At 39.5% G+C, this 25,085-nt stretch overlaps 1 protein-coding gene across 4 annotated transcripts in view; it reads right to left on the bottom strand.

Moving 5' to 3' along the window:
- Window positions 1-25,085, bottom strand: part of LOC126194813 (lipase member M-like) — a 245,746-nt gene that overhangs the window by 27,278 nt on the left and 193,383 nt on the right. For 2 of the 4 annotated variants that reach the window (XM_049933134.1, XM_049933137.1), the window contains exon 8: window positions 18,450-18,592. In XM_049933134.1, coding sequence (XP_049789091.1) covers window positions 18,450-18,592 — 143 coding nt within the window. Of the gene's footprint in view, window positions 1-18,449; window positions 18,615-25,085 lie in introns of all 4 variants that reach the window. The other 2 variants (XM_049933135.1, XM_049933136.1) reach the window with 1 other exon arrangement.

The following is a 25,085-nucleotide window of genomic DNA, read 5'->3' as shown; positions in this document are numbered from 1 at the left end:
TCAGACCCACCATACTTGCTCCGGACACTGCGAGAGGGCTGTACAAGCAATGATCACACGCACGGCACAGCGGACACACCAGGAACCGCGGTGTTGGCCGTCGAATGGCGCTAGCTGCGCAGCATTTGTGCACCGCCGCCGTCAGTGTCAGCCAGTTTGCCGTGGCATACGGAGCTCCATCGCAGTCTTTAACACTGGTGGCATGCCGCGACAGCATGGACGTGAACCATATGTCCAGTTGACGGACTTTGAGCGAGGGCGTATAGTGGGCATGCGGGAGGCCGGGTGGACGTACCGCCGAATTGCTCAACACGTGGGGCGTGAGGTCTCCACAGTACATCGATGTTGTCGCCAGTGGTCGGCGGAAGGTGCACGTGCCCGTCGACCTGGGACCGGACCGCAGCGACGCACGGATGCACGCCAAGACCGTAGGATCCTACGCAGTGCCGTAGGGGACCGCACCGCCACTTCCCAGCAAATTAGGGACACTGTTGCTCCTGGGGTATCGGCGAGGACCATTCGCAACCGTCTCCATGAAGCTGGGCTACGGTCCCGCACACCGTTAGGCCGTCTTCCGCTCACGCCCCAACATCGTGCAGCCCGCCTCCAGTGGTGTCGCGACAGGCGTGAATGGAGGGACGAATGGAGACGTGTCGTCTTCAGCGATGAGAGTCGCTTCTGCCTTGGTGCCAATGATGGTCGTATGCGTGTTTGGCGCCGTGCAGGTGAGCGCCACAATCAGGACTGCATACGACCGAGGCACACAGGGCCAACACCCGGCATCATGGTGTGGGGAGCGATCTCCTACACTGGCCGTACACCACTGGTGATCGTCGAGGGGACACTGAATAGTGCACGGTACATCCAAACCGTCATCGAACCCATCGTTCTACCATTCCTAGACCGGCAAGGGAACTTGCTGTTCCAACAGGACAATGCACGTCCGCATGTATCCCGTGCCACCCAACGTGCTCTAGAATGTGTAAGTCAACTACCCTGGTCAGCAAGATCTCCGGATCTGTCCCCCATTGAGCATGTTTGGGACTGGATGAAGCGTCGTCTCACGTGGTCTGCACGTCCAGCACGAACGCTGGTCCAACTGAGGCGCCAGGTGGAAATGGCATGGCAAGCCGTTCCACAGGACTACATCCAGCATCTCTACGATCGTCTCCATGGGAGAATAGCAGCCTGCATTGCTGCGAAAGGTGGATATACACTGTACTAGTGCCGACATTGTGCATGCTCTGTTGCCTGTGTCTATGTGCCTGTGGTTCTGTCAGTGTGATCATGTGATGTATCTGACCCCAGGAATGTGTCAATAAAGTTTCCCCTTCCTGGGACAATGAATTCACGGTGTTCTTATTTCAATTTCCAGGAGTGTAAATAAAATGGGGTGTTATCGAACGGAGTAGCAGCGAATATAATAGTCCGCTTATCATCGTGAACAAAAGGGATGGGGGAGTGAGAGTAGTTATCGACGCCAGGACTTTAAACAAAATTGTAAAGAAGGAAATAGATAGACCTGAAAATCTAGACGAAATGCTCCAAAAATTTTATAACGTTAAGTATTTAACCAGTCTGGACATGACCGCCGGATACTGGCAAATCCCATTGAGTAAAGAATCCCGTAAATATACCGCTTTTCTATTCGCCGGAAAATGCTATCAGTATAAAGTAGTGCCATTTGGGCTTAGCACTTCTGTGGCAGTATTTATTAGGGCACTGGACTGTGTGTTAGGGAGAGAATTGAGTTCCCGGCTAACCATTTATGTAGATGATTTACGGATTGCTACGGAAGAATGGCAAGAGCATTGTGAACTATTGCAGAAAGTTTTTGTTGCTCTACAAGCAGGGGGCATGACACTTAAATGGAAGAAATGTGAATTTGTGAAGTCGGAAATAAAGTTTCTGGGGCACATTATTACTACGACCAGTATTGGCAAGGACCCGGAAAAGTTAAGTGCAATAGCAGAGTGTCCAGCTCCTAGAAATAGAAAACAGCTGAAAGCCTTTTTAGGTTTATGTGGATTCTATAGAAAATTCGTCAAGGGGCAAGTTTTTAACAGTCCTCATTTGAATAATCTACTCAAGAAAAATAGTGCTTTTGTGTGGACTGAAGGGTGCAGGAGAGATTTTGAAAATTTAAAAAGTGAACTTTTAAATGACAATATTTTGCATCACCCCATGCTGTCAAAACCTTTCCATATGAGTACTGACAGCAGTGCTTATGGAATTGGTATAGAAGTTTTCCAAGAAATCTGTGAGGGCAAAGAAATCGAACACAGGACTATCGCATTTGCAAGCAGGACTCTAACAAAATACGAGAGAAACTACACTATATCGGAAAAGGAAGCTTTAGCCATTATATGGGGGCTAAAGAAATTCAGAAATTATCTGTGGGGCCATAAGCTCATCATACATACTGACCACAAAGCTTTAACTTTTCTTAAAGATTGTCGTTTACTTAATGGCAGGCTAACTCGTTGGGCTTTGTACCTGCAACAATTTGATTACGAGATTTGCTATGTTAAGGGTACTGAGAATTATGTGGCAGATGTTTTATCTCGATTGCCTAATGGTATGAGTGAAGTGCCCAATGAAAATGGTGAAGAGGGTACTTTTCAGATAAGGTATATGAAAGAGGCCTCAGGAAAAAGGAAAATTGAGCAAATATGTAAAAATATGAGATACCATCAGAATGAGGATCCAACATGGAAATCTGTGAAGGTAAATTTTGACAGTGTGCAGTATCCTCAAATTAAGAAATATTACAAAATCTTTAAAGGCGTGTTATATAGGAGGAAGGATTTAGTCACTGAGGAATGGAGAGTATGTTGGCCACACCAGTTTGATACCGATGTCGTAGATTATTTTCATTTAGCATTGGGGCATAGTGGGCCAAAGAAATGTTTGGATAAATTGAATAATGTAGTAGTGATTGCTGGTAGTGTCAGTAAGAAAGTAAAGGAACGAATTAAGTCGTGTGACGTCTGTCAAAAGGCCAAAGTACCGAACAAAACTAGTAGAGGTCCAATGCAAAGTACATTACCTGAAGACACCCTAGAATTATTATCTGTAGATTTGTATGGTCCCCTCCCAAAGACTTTGGGAAATTGTGCATATATTTTAGTAATTTTGGAAGTATTCTCAAAGTTTGTGAAATTATACCCCTTGAAAAAAGCAACAGCAAAAGCTGTATTTAGTAGAATGGTTGAATACTTCAGAACCATCGGGAAACCCAAAGCAGTACTATCTGACAATGGACCCCAGTTCATATCCAAAATTTGGAAAGAAGGAATGGAGCAAAATGGTGTGGAGGTTAAATATATCGCAGCCTACCATCCTGCGAGCAACCCGGTTGAAAGGTACATGCGAGAAATCGGGAGGTTGTGTAGAACGTACTGCAGTCACAACCATAGAGCCTGGGGCAGATTTATATCGGATTTTGAGAATGTCATGAACACATTACATCATGAAACTACTGGGTTCCCACCGGAAGAAATTTTGTTAGCAGCCGAAATAAAAGTTTAATTGAGGAAAAACTAGAGTTTCCACCTTGTACAAGTTTGGGGTTGAGTCAAAAGAAAGAATTAGTAAGAAAAAGGGCAAAGCAAAAAGCTGAATCTAGATCTAAAAGACATGATAAAAATCTGAAAGTTTCAAAATTTAAAATTGGGGATTATGTTCTTTTAAAAACCCACGAAAAATCTAGTGAACTGAACCATGAAATTTCCAAATTTAAATATATTTATAATGGACCGTATATAATACAGAACATTCCACACGATAATGCTTACTACCTGATCTACCCAAAATCCAAAAGACCTTTAGGTGTAAGAAATGTTGTGGACCTGAAACTGTATGTCCCTAGGAGTGAGTGACCTAAGTACACTCAGAGAGCAATTTGCAGTAAATGTGCTGTATCTTATGCTGAAACTAAATAATTCAAATTGTAACTAATCTCTGTAAATATATGTATACCAATATCAGTGTGCTAATGTATTTATGTGAGTTTCAGATTACCAAATGTACTGTAAATATAAGAATGTATGGAGAAAAGGACTGAAAAGGAAAGGTTAAATGCCGACAACCAAAGTGGACAGTAATTGAGTCATAATATGAAGGACTGCCAAATACCAATGAGGGCAGATAAATAGTCAATGGAGAATTATAAGTGTGATACAGGAGAGGTGACAATATGAGGTGAAAAGGACTGCCCAAAGCTGAATAATAGGCAGCAAATATGTGTAGTAAATTTTCTAAATATTATTGTGTGTGTTTTATTTAGTAAGTAAGGAAATGGACTGCTATTCAAGGCAAGCAGCCAAAAATTGTCTTATGGTGTATACAGGTATTTGCATTCGTCTTTGTAGTTAAATGTTTGTATTCCAGATTTTGAAATTATTTCTTTGAGAAATTTAGTAAAAAATGAGTAATTCGCTATTTTAATAATGTTGTGATGAGAGGTTGGACTGTGCAAAAGGCACTTAAGTAAATGACAAGTAAATGTTCTTGGTATGTTAAAAAGTATAGACCTATATAATGTGAGTGAAAGGAAGTATGTGGTATAAAATTTTTGGACATTCACGTAAAGAGTCAGAACCACTGTATGAATGTATAATTTAGTGTTCCCATTAAATTTACACTTTGTGAAATTTACTGGAAACAGGGGCATGTGTAACAACAACAACTGTACATATAATAATTTTGTCTTCTGATTTTCGCTAAATTAGTGTAAGCAAGGTTTTAATTTCATTTCTTTTTCTTGTCATGTCGTTATGTTAAAGACACTGTAAACACATTTCGATGTAAATTTTAATATTTATGTTAAATTTCAAGTAATATTATAATAGAAATGAAGTTTAAATAATGTTGGGAATATTGTAAGAGGTGAAAGTTGTAATTGTACGCCTGGTCCATACGTAGGCAATGTATTAGGATATGTGAAATGTAAAACCTGGGGTGAATACCCTATCTGTAGGGGAGCGGTAAAAGGTGGATGGCAGGCGAGCGCGGGAAAATGCACACGGGCGCGGTACGGCATAAAGGGCTCAGCAAGTCAGTCGGAGTTGGGCACCGGTCTGAGGAACACGTTCCGGATCGAGGAGGCTATCCTGGAAAAAGTGGTTTCATTTGAGCCTCGGATGTGCCGTTTCCGACGACTATACAGCATGGCTATATCTAATAGGCACTGAATTAAAAAGGATTACGACGCCAAGAAGCAGCAAAGTGCCGATACAGCAAGAGCCATAGCTGTGATTGTACGTGTGCTGTGCGCCTCGCCATCTCGCTACCCGCCAACCGCCGCATCGACTCGCACAGGTCAAATCTTTACAAATGTATCCGTCTGGACCAGTGTTAAATTTGTTCCTAACTGTTCAATAATAACTTGACTTTTACCAGAATTGCCCTATTAATTAATGATCCTAATCACTAACCTGGACAGGGTCCTTTCCGCATGTTGTGCAATCCGAGTGTCCCGAAATGAAGATTTAAAATTCATGTTAATAAGAATTACGTGCAGAACGATCTATGCTAGAAAGATATTTAAAGAACTTTGTTGTTAATGAAATTTTGGTAAATAATAGACCTGCCAAATTTTGAAGATAATGTTGAAAGTGGTTTAGTAATGAAGCTTAATTAAACAGAAACAAAAATAATGGTAGTTAAATGAGGAATTAATAAGACAAAAAGAATAGTAACCCATATTTTTTAAATCTTGAGTGCTTCATGTGTCCAATAATTAATAGTTTCAACACAGTGACCATAACATTTTCAGGGTCTCCCCCCTTTTTCATTCTTTTCATTTCTATTCATTTAAATGCTGAAGTGCACTGAACTGATTTGATCTGCAAAGTGAAAGCCAATATAAAACCTAAATTTATCAGTGTTTTTTTCCTTATTAAGATTGACATTGTATGTGTGTTTCAAAAGTGCTATTTCTAGGGCAACCTATGCCCGATTTCAGTTGGATCAATAGACAAAATGCAGTGTGTAGTAATCATTGTAGTGTAATGTTGTGTATTTGTAGCTTGTCCAGATCAGTACAAAAAGGGAAAATACTAGTTTAGTAGATTTTTCTGGTTCTAAAGTTTTCCATATAATGCAGTATTACTACGTGTGGTTATGTTTGTACGTACATCCACTTGTACAAGGAAAAAACTCACGTAATGCCTAATTAGGCTGGCGACCGTATTATTAATAATTGGTAGCATTTGCTGCGTAGGTTTCTTGTCCGTATTAACGTGTAGTTACACTTTATACTAGCTTGACGTATCATTGTTGTTACTGACTGGGTAAAGTCCGATTTTGCTTCCATTCAGGTACACGCGGTCATCTTATTTAATAAAATCCTTTCTTAGAAGGTGAAGCCCGTCAACTTATCATAGTACAGGCTTTAAAGAGTTAACGTACGCAAGAGCGGGGACGTTACAAACTCATTATAAAGCAATCTCTCATGCTGATTTCAAAACCTGGAAACATTTCTTGGATATACAACGTCACGTCTGAAAATGGCAAAACTTTATTTTTTGTGAAATGGCATGTCACTGGAAACTTTTCGTCAGTTCTCGGTATTGTTCATGAAGTGCTGTAAATCACCCTAAGAGGAATTCCAATGAAACTGTTAGCGGTGCATCAACGCTGACTCTAAGTCATTATGGCCTTTGTCCATTAGGTTGCCTGCACGTAGGGACAGTGGTTCACCTACATGCCAAGGGCAATGACATCATCAGTGCCTTTGTACGCATTAAGTCCATGAGGATGGTGGATGGCAGGAAATTTAAAAATTCAATATATCATTGGCAGGAAATTTAAAAATGCAAGATTGTGAGAAATTAAAAAGATCCAAGATGACGGAACTAGGCCGTTTGTCCTTTGCAACACCTACCCATCCCCTCCCCTTCCCCTACTGGTCAGAGCATAGTAATCCACAGATCATCAGGGATGAGAGAGCCAATCTCACTAAAGCCATCTTGACTGGGCTCGAAAGTATCTGAATGCTTTAAATTTCTTGCACCGTGTTCAAAAGCATATTTCCTGAAAATTATTTAAGGGTGTAAAAATGGTTCAAATGGCTCTGAGCACTATGGGACTTAACATCTGTGGTCATCAGTTCCCTAGAACTTAGAACTACTTAAACCTAACTAACCTAAGGACATCACACACATCCATGTCCGAGGCAGGATTCGAACTTGCGACCGTAGCAGTGGCGCGGTTCCGGACTGAGCGCCTAGAACCGCTAGACCACCGCGGCCTGCTTAAAGGGTGTAAAATTCGATATTTGCACATTAAAAGTACTTTATAGACCCGTACAATGAAACATCCAATCACAATGTAGCAATCTTGACATTTCTCGGAAGTAGTCAAATGTCCTGATTTTTTTCCCATCTTGTTCAAATAGATTTACCCAATACATTACGTATTCAGTGTAACTTGCAATATCTGAACATTAAAGTACTTTACGGATATTAAAATGAAACATTAAAACGATAGAACTAGCACAATGTAGCCTCAGAGCAGCATTTTTCGTCGTGCTCAGAAGTATTCGAACGATCTGAATTTTTGTACTATGTTCAAAGGTATTTATCCAGAAAAGACAGTGTGAAACGTTCGAGTAGACCATTCAAATGGAACTGCTTAAAAGTAATCAATCTGAACCGTTCTGTGTGGTTTTCAAAAGTATTTATGGAAAAATTTGTAATACTGTACTTGGGTACATGCAAAGTTCGATTTCTGTACCATAGTTGTAAGCCACAATAGGGCCTCGAATCGTTTATTCTACGCCTCTGGACTGTTCTACAATGCTCATCAAGTGTCACTGAGAAAATACTCACTGACTGAACGTTTTACTTATTCCAACTAACTTGTCTTGCTGAAGTCCAGGGCATCTGATTCTCGGCTTCGTGTAGTACGACATGAAAGATGCACTGCAAAACACACATGGGCACTAATGGTGATGTAAGTTAAGCTTGAAGTGCACTTGTCAACGAGAATTGCGAAAAAAAAACAATGTTATTCAATATCTTAATTCGATAAAAAATCGTCTCTAAAAAGTGGTATCAGAGGCGTTCAAGTATTATAGTGACCTCATGCAAAGGTGCTAACTTCACCTTTCAGTTCAAAGCGTATGTCGCCTTAACAGTGGAAACTACATGACACCGTAATGTTATACCGCACTGAACAATGGTATATCTGAATAGGTATGAAAGCAAGTTTCTTATGCTCTCAAAGTCAGTCAAACGTTATACTGATGGTAAGGTATTGACTTTGTCTTTCATTCCAAAAAGTTTCTCATACCCTGCTGATAATGCTAAATCATGTCCTCATACAGTGGAAACTACCATCATCCATCCAGATATTTTGTATGAATTTTATGAATCAGAGTTATCCTGGGAACTCTGATTTACTAGCTCTTGCTATGGGGTGACTGTGAGCTACTGGGTAAGGTGTGGGATGTTTGTCAGCTGCTGGGTGATTTCAGCGACTGGGGGTCATTTTCCATTGAAAACAGGCAACGGTAAATGGTAAAGAGTAATCAGTGAACAGCTAACAAGTAACAGATAATAGTAAACAGTACACAGTAAATCACAAATCGGTAATGGGTCATGGGCATTGTGTAATGGTTAATAGTGAATGGTAAATGGTGGATGGTAAAAAGTAAATGGGTAACAGGTAATGGGTAGCAAAAAAATAGGTAATCAATTACTGGTAAGTTCCACATGTAAATGGTAAATGGAAAACTGTAAATGGTAAACAATTAATACACATTATCTGGTTAGATTTCCCCATTACCCATTATCCATTACCTGCTACCTGTTTAGTTATTACCCATTACCCTTGTACCACGTATCATTTGTCCTATATCATTTACCATTACCTGTTACCAGCTGTTATATGTTTACACTGGAAAACAGGCCACTATTAACTGACATACCAGTACTTTGACACAGCTCCCTCCCCCCCCCCCCCCCACCCCCCACTACCACCCTATCCAGTAGGTCCAGGTTCTCAAATAGCTGACACCCCACAGCAAACGGTGATCAGTTGTAAGAGCAAAAAGTTTGCAGATCAACTGTGATTTATAAAAATTCTGGTAAGATGTACAGGGCGAATCACCTAAAGCTTGGACTGCAAGTATTGCGGAAATAAAAAAATGATACTGATGTGCAGCTTTCACAGAATGGATTGGTAGTCAGGGGCTCGTGTTGCTATCCAATAAACAGATTCTAATAATACCCAGAAAGTGTATTTTTGTGCAAATATACACTTCTGTAAATGAACCATGCCTATTGACATTAATATACTAAAGGTAGGGTAAATTAGAATGCCAGTGGTATTCTCTGCTGGATTCTAGTGCGAGTCTTAGAAGATATCACATTTTGGAAAGTACCCACAATGACACTTGTATAATACCTGTGGTACCATACATTAAAGAGTAACGTGAGTGTAAACACTAGTCATGTAGATTCTTACTAGCAACGAATCAATTGACCATCACAGGTTGTGTTCAAAATTACGACTGGCTGTGGCAATACATGCTTCCAGTCGGGTATATAACGACTGCTGTACACGTGCTAGCATTTTAGCGGAGGCTGCAGTAATACATCGTTGCATATCATCAGGTGTAGTCGGTATGTCCTTATAGACAGTGTCTATCACCTTCCCCAACACGAAAAAGTGTACCGGCGTCAAATCTGGGGAACGGGCCAGCCAAAGTACAGGTCTTCTGTGTCCAATCCAACGATCTGGAAACAATTCATGAAGAATTGCTGTAGTACTTCGTGGGGTATGGCTGGACAGCCATCACGTTGGTAGCACAGGTGCCTCCTAGTCTGCAGAGGAACGACATCTAAAGTGCGCGTCATTTATGTTGGCGGCCGAGTTTAGGTTCGTTCTGCGCATCTGACGTCACAAAACACAGTCAGCGAATGAACAGAGAACGACGTTGCCACATCTCGACTGAAGTGTAGAGCATGGACGAGTGTTTTCTGTTTTAGAAACGTTCAGTCATAAATAAAGTAATAGAACAAAAGCAATGTGTTGATAGCAGACATTCTTTTATAGAAAGTTTGGAGAAAAGCATTCTTTATACCAATTACTTCATATTCTATTAATTAATTAAACCAAACAAGCAATAAGACTCCTAAGGCGATAGCAAGGAAAGGTGTTTGTATCACTCTCACGAACCGCTTTTTCGCAATAAAGAACAGCGGTAATTGTTTATTTCCTATTGTACTTCGACGAAGCGTGAGTAATTCATAGTCATACCAACAGTGTTTGTCAGTATTTTGCGTGACGTGTTATAGTCATAATGGCGTTAGCGTAACGGTTAAGTTGTTGGGCTGCTACGCGAAAGGTTATGAGTTCAAACCTTGTGTGGTGCTTAATGTTTTCATTATTTAAAAACAATGTCGAAGTGCCTTGCTTCACGAATTATATTCGTTTGAATGCAATTTTTTGAAATTTCTAGTGCTTTGTCTCTTCATTACCCTTTCGCTGCTGCAGACAACGTGCTCGCCGCATTCCGCGCTGCACTGCTCGCCTGTGCAGACACATGGTGCTCAGTGTAAATAAAACTTTTGTTACAGTCGCGAAAGACGGAATATTTCTCAATATTACATACGACACCTATGTGGTACTTAAATGAGCTATTGTTATACAGTAAATTTTATATGAAATTTAGGTATCTTGTCCACATTTCATTCTCAACATCGTGGCAACTAAAATCGACCATACGGAAAGTATACTCTATGGACTTTTACCTCTGCAAACTCTTCAAAATTTCATGCAATGGTTTACTATATTTAATGCTGCATAATAACTGCGTTGAACATCGAAACAAAATTAAGACATTTATGGGGGGAAGGTATCAGTCAAGAAGATGTGTAAAAATCTAATTTTTGGGCCAAATAGTTTTTGTGGAATCGATTGATAAGAGTGTCAAAGCAGTCGGAACACGATGTGTCTGCACAGGCGAGCAGTGCAGTGACAAAATCGCGCACAGCGCGGAATGCAGGGAACACGTCTTTGTAGCAGCGAAAGGGTTAATGCGGCCGTGGTGGCTTTACTTCATGAACTGCGCGCTCCCCCCTAAACGTAAGCTTGCGAACTATGCTATACTATGGCGCTGCTTCTATTGGCGTGTGCGTCGTGTGCAACTGGCAACGCAGCAATCTCCCGCGTCTGGGAGGGCATGCGCGAGCCGCCAAGATAAAAGAATAGAACCAGCCGCCGAAGATGGTCTATTAGGAGGCTACGATACTTGTGCCCATTCAGTGTTCCATCTATGGAGGTTGGGCCCATGACCTGCTGATTCAGTACCCCGCACCACATGTTGACGCTCCATGGACGCTGACGTCCTGCCTGATGAAGCCAACGGGGATTGTCCACAGATGAGTAGTGCATGTTTCGGAGCCTTACCTGGCAATGATTAGTAAATGTGCTTCACCACTAAAAATGATTCCTGATACATTGGGAGTATCCTGTCTTAATGCCCATGAACAGAACACGATTCTCATAATAGTTTTCATGGAGCTCTTGACGAAGGGAGATGTGACAGGGATGGAACTTACGCCGATGGAGAATGTATAGGACTGATGCCACTTCCTCGTGCGATTGCGCGGGAGGTAACGTGCGGATCAACTGCAACAGCATCAAGAACATTTATTTCCTCCTCTTCTGTCGTCGCTTCTTCCCTTCTGTTACGTTTTCTAGGTATTACACTATCACATTCACGTAACTGCTTGAAGAGGTGATAAATATTTGCTGAGACGGTTGATCTATTGGATATCTTGCTGCATAGACTGTACAAGAACGAATTGCATTCTTCCTACACTCCCGTTACACCAAGAGCCTGTCTGCATTTTCTGCACTGGTTTCTAGTTTCTAAGTGTTATTACAATCTCTTTATTGGCTAACAATACGAGCCCCTAACTATCAATCATTCTGTGAAAACCTCACATCAATAGTACTTTCTATTTTCGCGACGTTTGCGGCGTACGTTTTAGGTAATTCACCCTGGATGGTTACAGTACAATATTTTACACTGTGTTTCAGCATGATTTAGTATTATCAGCAGAATATGATAAACTTTTTGTACTCCAGTTCACCGTTAATATTCTAGCAAGGGGCATTATAATTTCTCACTGATTTTGAAAGCGGGCAGTTAAAAGTATAGCAATCCTTCCTTCTTATATTTACGAATAAGTACTAGTACTGTTTGGAATTATCAGCAGAAGATGACACACATCATGTACAGCAAATGCAGCCAATGTCTTAGATTTTACTAAGTATAATGTTTGACTGATTTTCAAAGCATAACAACACCAGCATAGAGACACCGTAATATTTGGCTGACTTTCATATCGGCTTTATAGACGAATTATTGCCGAATTTTGAAGTGATAATAACGTTATTCACTTTGGTGATTCTCGTCGACAAGTTGACTTCAAGCGGTAAGTTAGGCCAGCAGTTTTGCCCATTTGTGTCTTGCTGCAGGGTGAGCCGAGAACGCAATGGATGCCAGCAAGACAAGAGTCGTTGTGACAAACAAAACGCTCGCTCAGCAAGTTCACTCTGCTGGCGCCTGCCTGTCTGCTTTACGACACTGGACATGCGTCATTGTTGTTGTTGTGGTCTTCAGTCCTGAGACTGGTTTGATGCAGCTCTCCATGCTACTCTATCCTGTGCAAGCTTCTTCATCTCCCAGTACCTACTGCAACCTACATCCTTCTGAATCTGCTTAGTGTATTGATCTCTTAGTCTCCCTCTACGATTTTTACCCTCCACGCTGCCCTCCAATGTTACATTTGTGATCCCTTGATGCCTCAAAACATGTCCTACCAACCGATCCCTTCTTCTAGTCAAGTTGTGCCACAAACTTCTCTTCTCCCCAATTCTGTTCAATACCTCCTCATTAGTTACGTGATCTACCCACATTATCTTCAGCATTCTTCTGTAGCACCACATTTCGAAAGCTTCTATTCTCGTCCAAACTGGTTATCGTCCATGTTTCACTTCCATACATGGCTACACTCCATACAAATACTTTCAGAAACGACTTCCTGACATCATCATCATCAATAAACACTTCCGGGCTAAGTTGCCGTGGTCGATCTGTAAAACTTCTTCTCCCTAACGTTTCGTTCTCAACTACGGAGACGCCGGCCGTGAAAGCCTACATGGAATGACTTCCTGACACTTAAATCTATACTCGACACTAACAAATTTCTCTTCTTCAGAAACAATTTCCTTGCCATTGCCAGTCTACATTTTATATCCTCTCTACTTCGACCATCAGTTATTTTACTCCCTAAATAGCAAAACTCCTTTACTACTTTAAGTATCTCATTTCCTAATCTAATCCCCTCAGCATCACCAGATTTAATTTGACTACATTCCATTATCCTCGTTTTGCTTTTGTTGATGTTCATCTTATATCCTCCTTTCAAGACACTGTCCATTCCGTTCAACTGCTCTTCCAAGTCCTTTGCTGTCTCTGACAGAATTACAATGTCATCGGCGAACCTCAAAGTTTTTACTTCTTGTCCATGAATTTTAATACCTACTCCGAATTTTTCTTTTGTTTCCTTTACTGCTTGCTCAATATACAGATTGAATAACATCGGGGAGAGGCTACAACCCTGTCTCACTCCTTTCCCAACCACTGCTTCCCTTTCATGCCCCTCGACTCTTATAACTGCCATCTGGTTTCTGTACAAATTGTAAATAACCTTTCGCTCCTTGTATTTTACCCCTGCCACCTTCAGAATTTGAAAGAGGGTATTCCAGTTAACGTTGTCAAAAGCTTTCTCTAAGTCTACAAATGCTAGAAACGTAGGTTTGCCTTTTCTTAATCTTTCTTCTAAGATAAGTCGTAAGGTTAGTATTGCCTCACGTGTTCCAACATTTCTACGGAATCCAAACTGATCTTCCCCGAGGTCCGCTTCTACCAGTTTTTCCATTCGTCTGTAAAGAATTCGTGTTAGTATTTTGCAGCTGTGACTTATTAAACTGATAGTTCGGTAATTTTCACATCTGTCAACACCTGCTTTCTTTGGGATTGGAATTATTATATTCTTCTTGAAGTCTGTGGGTATTTCGCCTGTCTCATACATCTTGCTCACCAGATGGTAGAGTTTTGTCATGACTGGCTCTCCCAAGGCCATCAGTAGTTCCAATGGAATGTTGTCTACTCCCAGGGCCTTGTTTCGACTCAGGTCTTTCAGTGCTCTGTCAAACTCTTCACGCAGTATCTTATCTCCCATTTCATCTTCATCTACATCCTCTTCCATTTCCATAATACTGTCCTCAAGTACATCGCCCTTGTATAAACCCTCTATATACTCCTTCCACCTTTCTGCCTTCCCTTCTTTGCTTAGAACTGGGTTGCCATCTGAGCTCTTGATATTCATACAAGTGGTTCTCTTCTCTCCAAAGGTCTCTTTAATTTTCCTGTAGGCAGTATCTATCTTACCCCTAGTGAGACAAGCCTCTACATCCTTACATTTGTCCTCTAGCCATCCCTGCTTAGCCATTTTGCACTTCCTGTCGATCTCATTTTTGAGACGTTTGTATTCCCTTTTGCCTGCTTCATTTACTGCATTTTTATATTTTCTCCTTTCGTCAATTAAATTCAATATTTCTTCAGTTACCCAAGGATTTCTATTAGCCCTCGTCTTTTTACCTACTTGATCCTCTGCTGCCTTCACTACTTCGTCCCTCAGAGCTACCCATTCTTCTTCTACTGTATTTCTTTCCCCCATTCCTGTCAATTGTTCCCTTATGCTCTCCCTGAAACTCTGTACAACCTCTGGTTTAGTTAGTTTATCCAGGTCCCATCTCCTTAAATTAGCTCCTTCTTGTAATTTCTTCAGTTTTAATCTACAGTTCATAACCAATAGATTGTGGTCAGAGTCCACATCTGCCCCTGGAAATGTCTTACAATTTAAGACCTGGTTGCTAAATCTCTGTCTTACCATTATATAATCTATCTGATACCTTTTAGTATCTCCAGGATTCTTCCAGGTATACAACCTTCGTTTATGATTCTTGAACCAAGTGTTAGCTATGATGCGTCATAGAGTACCTTAAAAGTGGGAAATAATTCGTGTGATGCTCCGTTAAGGACTACGCCATTTGTTGTGTATAAATAGACATATGCATGAACGCAAGTGCTGTTTTACGTGATTTTTGGATAACACTTTAGAACATATACCAGAATATTCAGATCTATTGGCTACATTGGGCACGTTCAAGACAACTGCTCTGAGTCTACATTGTTTCATTTTAATTGTCTGTAAAATACACTACTGGTCATTAAAATTGCTACACCAAGAAGAAATGCAGATGATCAACGGGTATTCATTGGACAAATATATTATACTAGAACTGACAAGTGATTGAATTTTCACGCAATTTGGATACATAGATCCTGAGAAATCAGTATTAAGAACAACCACCTCTGGCCGTAATAACGGTCTTGATAGGGCTGGGCATTGAGTCAAACAGAGCTTTGATGGCGTGTACAGGTACAGCTGCCCATGCAGCTGCAACACGATACCACAGTTCATCAAGAGTAGTAACTGGCGTATTGTGACAAGCCAGTTGCTCAGCCACCATTGACCAGACGTTTTCAGTTGGTGAGAGATCTGGAGAATGTGCTGGCCAGGGCAGCAGTCGAACATTTTCCATATCCAGATTGGCCCGTACAGGACATGCAACATGCGGTCGTGCATTATCCTGCTGAAATGTAGGGTTTCGCAGGGATCGAATGAAGGGTAGAGCCACGGGTCGTAACACATCTGAAATGTAACGTCCACTGTTCAAAGTGCGGTCAGTGCGAACAAGCGGTGACCGAGACGTGTAACCAATGGCACCCCATACCATCACGCCGGGTGATACGGCAGTATGGCGATGACGAATACACGCTTCCAATGTGCGTTCACCGCGATGTCGCCAAACACGGATGCGACCATCATGATGCTGTAAACAGAATCTGGATTCATCCGAAAAAATGACGTTTTGCCATTCGTGCACCCAGGTTCGTCGTTGAGTACACCATCGCAGGCGCTCCTGTCTGTGATGCAGCGTCAAGGGTAATCGCAGCCATGGTCTCCGATCTGATATTCCATGCAGCTGCAAACATCGTCGAACTGTTCGTGCAGATGGGTGCTGTCTTGCAAACGTCCCCATCTGTTGACTCAGGGTTCGAGACGTGGCTGCACGATCAGTTACAGCCACGCGGATAAGGTGCCAATCATCTCGACTGCTAGTGATACGAGGCCGTTGGGATCCAGCACGGCGTTCCGTATTACCCTCCTGAACCCACCGATTCCATATTCTGCTAACAGTCATTAGATCTCGACCAACGCGAGCAGCAATGTCGTGATACGATAAACCGCAATCGCGATAGGCTACAATCCGACCTTTATCAAAGTGAGAAACTTGATGGTACGCATGTCTCCTTCTTACACGAGGCATCACAACAACGTTTCACCAGGCAACGCCGGTCAACTGCTGTTTGTGTATGAGAAATAGGTTGGAAACTTTCCTCATGTCAGCACGTTGTAGGTGTCGCCACCGGCGCCAACCTTGTGTGAATGCTCTGAAAAGCTAATCATTTGCATATCACAGCATCTTCTTCCCGTCGGTTAAATTTCGCGTCTGTAGCACGTCATCTTCGTGGTGTAGCAATTTTAATGCCCAGTAGTGTATTATTAGATGTGGTAGTATTACACGTTATATCCTTTACATAATTTTTCGGATAAATACTTTTGAAAATGGCACAAAAAATTTCAGCCTGTCGGATACATTTGAACGTGGTCAAGATGGCTGCTCTGTGGCTACATTGTGATTGGATCTATAAAATGGTGCCCTCTGATTAAAGGCGAGGAGAGGGAGCGGGATGGGCGATTGTCACAAAGCAAAATGGAATTGCGCCATCTTGAATTTTGTCGATATTTTTTTAATTTCCTACGTACATCACTATACTAACAACAAAGCTGTAAAACGGTGGTGTCTATGTATTTGTCTATTCGAACACGCTAATCTCCAAAACAACGAGGCGGAATTTTATGGTGTTTTCCCAGGTAACTTTAGTCTACCTTGTGGCAACGTATGGGCTTATTTCATCAATATCGGATGTTGCAAGAGAAAAGAAAAAAGAAATCGTGATCTAAGGTTTTAACCGAAACCATCAAGTCTGTTCTTTTGTCTTTTTGAACATACAAATCTGCATAACTACAAGACGAATTTGAAGGCATTATCTCAGTGAAGCTGCACGCCAAACGCTATCTTTTGTGGGAATACTGGATGGTGAGTGAGCGTTTCATGCGTAGGTGACGCTACGCTAGTGTTGTGTAACAGGCTGTGAATCTGGTCAGATGGGAAGCGTGCTTGGGTGGCCGAAGCGGTTAAGGCAACCACTTGCGCCAAGCGAAAGATCCGAGTTGGAGTCACGTTTGGGCGCAAATTTCCGCTGTTACCATCGATTCATTTCGATTCCCAAATGCGGCTAACATCATTGATAAACTTTGAATAGTGTTCTTTGAAAGTGTAATGGGTAGAAGTACAAAATCGGGAAGTGTCCTTTCTCATTCGCCCACAGCGCATATTAAGTCAAAGACCTAGATATCACGTAAGGTCCACACACAGAAGGTTCTCTCCTTCAGCGTACAATGCCAGACCCCACACTAGAGTTGCAATATCTGGATGAATCTGACGCCTTCAGTTCACTGCCATCAATAATATTTCCTACTGTCCCGACTTTACCTCATCCGTTTTTCGTCTGTTTCCAAAACTGAAAAAATAGCTTCGAGGCCTTCACTTTGATGGAGATGAAGCGGTGAAAGCAAAGGTGACGTTGTAGCTCCATCAGTAAAGGCACACGTTCAACGGTGACGGTACCAACTAACTAGTCTCGTCGGGAGAAATGTGTTGGTCACCACGGTGCCTATGTCGGGAAATAAGTATGTAGACATGAAGAATAAAGATGTGGAATGTCAATACAGTTTGTTTGATGTAAAAAGTAGCAAGAGTTTTCACATAAAAAATTCGGAGACATTGCTTTTCAGCATTACCACGTAATTAGTTATACTTCTATCTATAGAGTTCGTTTCGGCACAGTCACAAGTGCAATAAAGTAGTAAGAGGACAGAGGGAAAGGGGCTGATCATTAACTGCTCTTACGTAGTTGGCAAATATTGGAAATGCTGTGGGAAGGTCAAGGTTGCCAGTTTGGTCTTGTCATTGAGCGGACAGTCAAGTGCTACATCGAGTTTGATTCGTTCCAGTAAGTCCAGTGGTATGTCTTTATTGACAAGGCGAAGTATCTGAAGGGTCTCCACGACAAGTAACTGAAGTAAATAACTAGTTGTAGCTATCAGTGAGTAGAACTCACTTGACCATAATAATGAAAGTGGTATTACTGGCAACAGTGAACTGCGTACCTCAAAGGAGACCAGCCGGTCGCGCGTCCCGAGGAAGAAGGCGGTGGGCAGCGTCGAGTTGACGACGTGGTAGGCCGGCGGCCGCTCGCTGCCGTACTTGCTGAGGTTCTCCTCCCGGCCAAAGTCGAACGCCTGCAGGCGCTCTGGGCGCCGACAAAAGGGACACTGTGTCATTCCACCTGCGCTACGAGTACTGTGCGTATGTGTAAGGAGACGCGCAGCGGGACAAGCCATTGCGAGGACACGAACGTCAGTAGCCGCACAAATAAACAGATAAACAAAGGCGGTTCAACTTCACTGCGTGTACAGTGGGCCTCCTTTGTCATCCTCTATCAGGTGATTAACTACATCCGTTGTATGTACACACGAACTGTGTGTGTTTTTTGTTGTTTAAATTGAAGGAGGAGGGGGAGCAAATGAAAGGAAAGGTGTTATTGGCATCAGCTGCATCAGGGCTTTGTGGGGCATCAGTAGTGACGACAGAAAATATGTACCGCACTGGTACTGAAACCCTGGATCCCCTGGTTACTAGGCAATTGCGGTAACCACTGCGCCATACAGTGTTTATGGCAGCTGCGTGGACTATCTCGATACGTCTCTCGGCCGACACCTGTTGCCACCTAGCGAAACCTGTCAGTAGACCCTGTCAATGTCCTCGATGCCTGCTGCTAGAGATTCCGGCAGGAGGTCAGACGCAACCGCACTGAGTATGATTCACTTCGATGGACAATGGATCCACAACATTCAGTGGGGATGCACTGTTATGTCCGACCTCCTACCGGAATCTCTGAGCAGGTGGCGTTAGGTAAGAAAGTGGGTCGGTCGAGAGACATGCTGAGACAGACCAAGCAATGGGCGTATACGCTGTGTCCAGGTGGTGCAATGGTTAACGTTATTACGTAGTAAGCAGGAAATCAAAGGTTCGAATCCTGGTCTGGTACACATTTTTGCTCGTCGCCTCTGACGCCACACAAAGTCCTGATGCTGCTAATATCAACAATACCTTCTCTTCCTTGTCCTTTCTCCCGCCTCCACCTTCAGTTTACATAATACATTTCACAGCTACGGGTTCTGCATGCTGTCTGTTCTTTCAGACATATCCGAAAAAAAAAACAGACACCATGCATTCATATAATTTATTAATTTTTTTAGGCCACAGTGCTACACAGAAATTAAGTGACATCTTGTACTGATTGTAGAATACTAGCGTTCAACACAGGACAGATTGGTGAATATACAATGTATAACTCTGTACATATGTATAAGGGGCGATGATAAGATTTCCATTGGAGGGTGTTGCTGCAGCGAATATGAAACGTAGCGCAACTCCGATGCCGGTATATAAGCCCCGACATGTGGGCAGTATTCGTGTCTTTAGAATGTATGTGCTGTACATATGGAAACGTGAACAACAGCGACGTTGTTACCAAATGCGCCCAAACAGGACCAACCTGCTGTTATTCTTTTCATGGCGGCCGAAAGACTTCCACGAGCGATGTGTGTGGGGGTCACCAAATCTCTCGAAAATCACAGCTGTGGAATGTTGCGCAAAGTTCCAAGCTGGTCGTGATTCGACACAACACCCTAGTCGATCTCATAGACCAGGCTTATCCGTTACGCCGACTGAAGTGGGAGACACGCAGGCACCCTCCCTATAGTTTATATTCCTCACCTCTCAAAATGCAACGGGGTCAGGGATTTTCTCTGCCTCGTGATGGCTGGGTGTTGTGTGCTGTCCTTAGGTTAGTTAGGTTTAAGTAGTTCTAAGTCCTAGGGGACTTATGACCACAGCAGTTGAGTCCCATAGTGCTCAGAGCCATTTGAACCATTTTTTTTTCAAAATGCAATTATCACACCGAACATTCCTTAAAAGGGCCTTGAAAGGTCAACGATTTCAATCGGATAAGGCTGAGCAGCAGGAAATTACAGACATCATCACGTAACATGACGTGCTGTTTCATCAAATTGGGATCTTCAACCTGGTGTGTCGGTGGGAGAATTGTCTCAATAATCACGGCAACTCTGCCTGATTGATATGACGATTTGGGACTTAACGGACATTGAGTGGAAACTTTTTCATTGCCCCTTACATAATATGTAAGCACTGCTTCAACCAGGTATTCTTGTAGAGGACAACACAATTACCAATAGTCCACTTTCGAGAATCTCTGCAGAGAAAATAAAAATTTTTCGTTGTAGAAATGCACGAGATTTTGGTAAAAGACGTTGGTAAAACACAAATGGTCAAAAAGTTCAAGTATATTATCAAGTAAAGATAGCTTAATAAAATGGATTAAATATCTGATTAAAGGATACACAAAATGGAAGCAGCATATCAAACCTAAGGCAGGGAAGGTCATAAATCTTGTCCTTAATATTAGAATTACTCTGAAACTGGTAGCCATATGTGGAAGAGTACAATGGTGTCGAATTTGTCATTTTTCGAACTAAGATACTAGAAACCAAAATTACTATGCTTACATTTAAAAATGTGTAATTAATGTAGCAGTGAAAAGAGAATATACATCATTTGCTGGGGACTTTACACAATTCACCGGTTTCAAAACAGATTTGCAGTATCTCACATGCTGCCAGAAATATTTGAGGTGAACAATTTAGTAGAATCAGCCTGTTTTATCGAAACATAGTATAAGGGTGCGAAAACCCCACTGCCCTCACTACAACTAATCACCTGAGCTACAGCAGGGTTGCACACTAGCCCACATTTACATAGCAATGTGGACCATGGAAGATCAGTCAGGCACATCCCAGTGCCTTACAAATCACAACATTATATGGTTGGTGTCATACTGTTATCGATGAGGTACACTGCTTGACAACTGCTAAGGAACAAATAATAGTTGCTAAGATACAACATTCAGTTGCTATTGAAGAACCAAAAGACCACCCAACTAATTATAATAAAAGCAATTGTAGTTGACAGTTCACGGAGCACCGTTTGAAGTTTCTATGGAATCAGTTACTGCAACATACCATGTCGTGACAGTAGTATATGTATGTCATTCCTGGCGCAAAGAGCACATTTTTTAAAAAATCTCAGAATTAAAAACAAGATTTTAATTTTGTTTATTCCATAATTTAAAACTTTATCAATACTGATGAACGAAATTTTCATCTAATTAAAAATAAATTAATTCAGTAAAAATATAAAATTTAAAAAATTTAAAAATACAAAAATTCTAAAATTTAATCCAATTTAATAACATGAACTGATGTATCTTTATTTTGCTTTTTACCTCAATAAACAAATTTAGTTCAGAAATTTTCTGCAATTTATCTTCATTTTCTGAAAAGATTTTAGAGTAACAACCTGGAAGAGTCATTTTATATTTAACATCTAAAAGCAAAAAAATTTTTTCACCATATTTAGTCATCCAAATGTTGGATTTTGAATTGTTGCAAGATTTGTTTTTTTTTCAGTTCTGTTAATTTAGTGAACACTTCTATACAACCATTACTATAACTGTTAAATTCACTAACTAGAGTCTCAACAATACCACTCATGTTTTGATTTTATTTATATGGAAAATAACCGTATTTTAAATTTTTTTTAAACCGAAAATTTTAATATTTTGAAATGTTCGATAAACGTTTTAATTTTTGAAAATCTCAATTTTACAGTTATTATTTTCTTTTACTTCCAAGAAATACTTCAAAAGGAAATGTAAAAATTCATAATTCTTGAGGAAAATTTTTATTTATTCCATCTTTATGTAGATATTTTGTAATTTAATGTTAGTGAATAAAGAACTTTTTTTTCGATTAGTTTAGAAAAAACGAAAATAATGTAAGGTATATCAAATTTATAGGTATTATAATAATTTGTAATATCTAGTTCTACATTTGTTTTTTTAATTTAATCCACAATTTTCGATTGTTTGTAGTTCAAAATCAGAAAATAGAATTTTTGGGTTTTTCAGTCTTTCTTGTTCTAGTTCAAGTGATTTTTCTGGCTCGTCTGTAACAACAGAAACCAGAATTTCCATACTTTTACAATAGTTTTAGCCATCTTTGGAAACTGTTCTACTTTCATTAGCAGTAGTCTATAGAAGAACAGAAACTTCTACATCTTTTCTTGAACTCCAAGTGAATATTATTATTTAAACTCGTTTCCAAATAATTTCTTTAAAATCATTAAAAATCCACCAAATAATTCCAATGGATGAAATACTTATTTGTTTGTTTTTAATTTTATCATTATTAAGAATATTGTTCCTTATAGTTAAATCATTTGATACAGATGAAGTTAATATAATAAGAGTTGCTGAACCAAAAATGGATGTTCTTTTCTAGGTAAAATGTTATATACTTTAACTGTAATGACATCAAAGAATCTTAACACATTTTTAATATGTAGTTTAATATTTGATTTACCAATGCTGAAAAAAGTGGTCCATCATTATGAATAACATCAAATGTCCTATAATGTTGAGAAGAATTCATATGAATACAACATTCACTAACATTAATATTAATTAGTGTTTCTTTGTTAGGAAGATTTAAATTATATTTTTATTAATAGAAATGAGTAAAATTGATACCTTTCACTTCTGTTAATGATTTATTAAGGATTAAATTTTAAATTCATTTTGAATTACAGTAACACAAGCACCATTGAAGGTAATCAAATTATGATTTTCATCAGTTATAGTATTGGTGGGCAGCGTGGAGGGTAAAAATCGTAGAGGGAGACCAAGAGATGAATACACTAAGCAGATTCAGAAGGATGTAGGTTGCAGTAGGTACTGGGAGATGAAGAGGCTTGCACAGGATAGAGTAGCATGGAGAGCTGCATCAAACCAGTCTCAGGACTGAAGACCACAACAACAACAACATAGGGATTATTAAATGATATTAAAAATTAGGATATTTATGGGGTAATCTTGTAAATAAATTATTGGTCCTCCAAGTTCAGTATTTGGTTTAAATGAAGAAAAAATACTAGAGTCTCTACAAAAATAATCAATGGTTAACAATCGTTGCATCAGCTAGTTTTAAATTTATATTTATTAATTCAACTGCAATAATTGTAGGAATATTATTAGCAATTGTTTTTCTCAGTGGCTTAAATAATTCGATTTTTAAGTCTGAAAATTTGACAAATACAATATTCCTCAGCCATAAATAATAGAATATTACTTTCTATTACTTTTATTACTTTATTAAACTTTTATCTACTCTGATGTGTGTATTAGGTTTTTTAAATTGAATAAATTTGCCAATTTTTTCGAATTATATTTCACCAAAACGAATATATACAATTTCTTTGTTAATGTATAATTTATTATTTTTTTATGTAATATTTGGAGTTAAAAATTTTATCTTATTGGAATAGTTACCTTTCTTAAGAACAAATGAATTATCACTCAATTGAAATAATCAACTCATTTATATTAATAAAATTTATGTAAATAAATGACAGATTGGGTACTAAAACAATAAACCCAAAAAAATAAAAAATAAACATGGTATACTTTTACCTAATTCTATTCAGTGTTGTGTATTCTAGCATGTGGATGGTTACATTAGAAAAAAATTAATAATTTGTATGTTTATTCGAAAAGTCTAGATCAACCAGAGTATGCAACATTTATGAAAAATATTTAAAGATAAGTATAAGGAAAAATTGTTAATTTAATTGAGAGCAATGATGAAATTATTTCGTCACATGAATATGAAAGTAATTCAGTTGTAGTTTCTAACGATATTGTTAGAGAATATTTTAATACTGCTAGACATAAGGTAATATGACTTATTCAAATTCGGCATAAAAAATATTTAGAGGTAATCTTAAGTGTTTAAATATTTTCAGACAACATGACACTAATTTCATCATATTTGTCATGAATTTGTTAGTGCCAACTTAAAATTTCATGATTTTAAAGGAATATGTTGGTGATATTGGAATAAAGATGAGTTTAGTATTATAGCAATAGATATGAGAAGAAAATTTAATAATGTTGATTACAAAGAAAAGATTAATAATTTTTAATCCTTAAATGTAAATGTTAAATAAACGTGTTGTACGTAATCCTTAAACATTAACAATGAACATTAATGTTGAAAATAAATGATGAACATAAACACTAAAAATAATTGCTGAACATAAACAATGAATAGAATCATTGAATATAAAATAAAAATTATGACTGTTTTTTATTCTTAATCAATGTTTTCAAAATTGATCCAGTGTTTGTCAAAAAAGCTAGAAGAAATACAAAAGTAAAAGAACAATTAAAGGAAGAATTTAAGAAATAGGAAAAACAACCAAGAACAAAGTATTAAAAATTTAATGAAGAAGATCAACCCAATATAAATGCAACTGAACAAGACATACAAGGAGTCATAGGATTGGGTGATAACATTTTGAAAGCTATTGAAGAAAATAGTAAAGTTGCAAAACAAATGTATCCTTATGATTAATATTATTTATAGGAATTTAACAATAATTCAACAATTAAACAGATTATACATTAGGTGAATCAGATATAAAAACTTTGTCACAGGATTATGAAGAAGAAAGGAAATTAAAAAATGAAGAAAAATCATTAAATATTACAAAAGTTAATGTAAGTGAAAGAACGTTTACAGTCATAGTGTGGATACTATTTCTGT

This window comes from Schistocerca nitens, chromosome 7 (genome assembly GCF_023898315.1).
Source record: "Schistocerca nitens isolate TAMUIC-IGC-003100 chromosome 7, iqSchNite1.1, whole genome shotgun sequence".
NCBI lineage: Eukaryota > Metazoa > Arthropoda > Insecta > Orthoptera > Acrididae > Schistocerca > Schistocerca nitens.
This window is presented reverse-complemented; position numbering and strand designations above follow the sequence as displayed.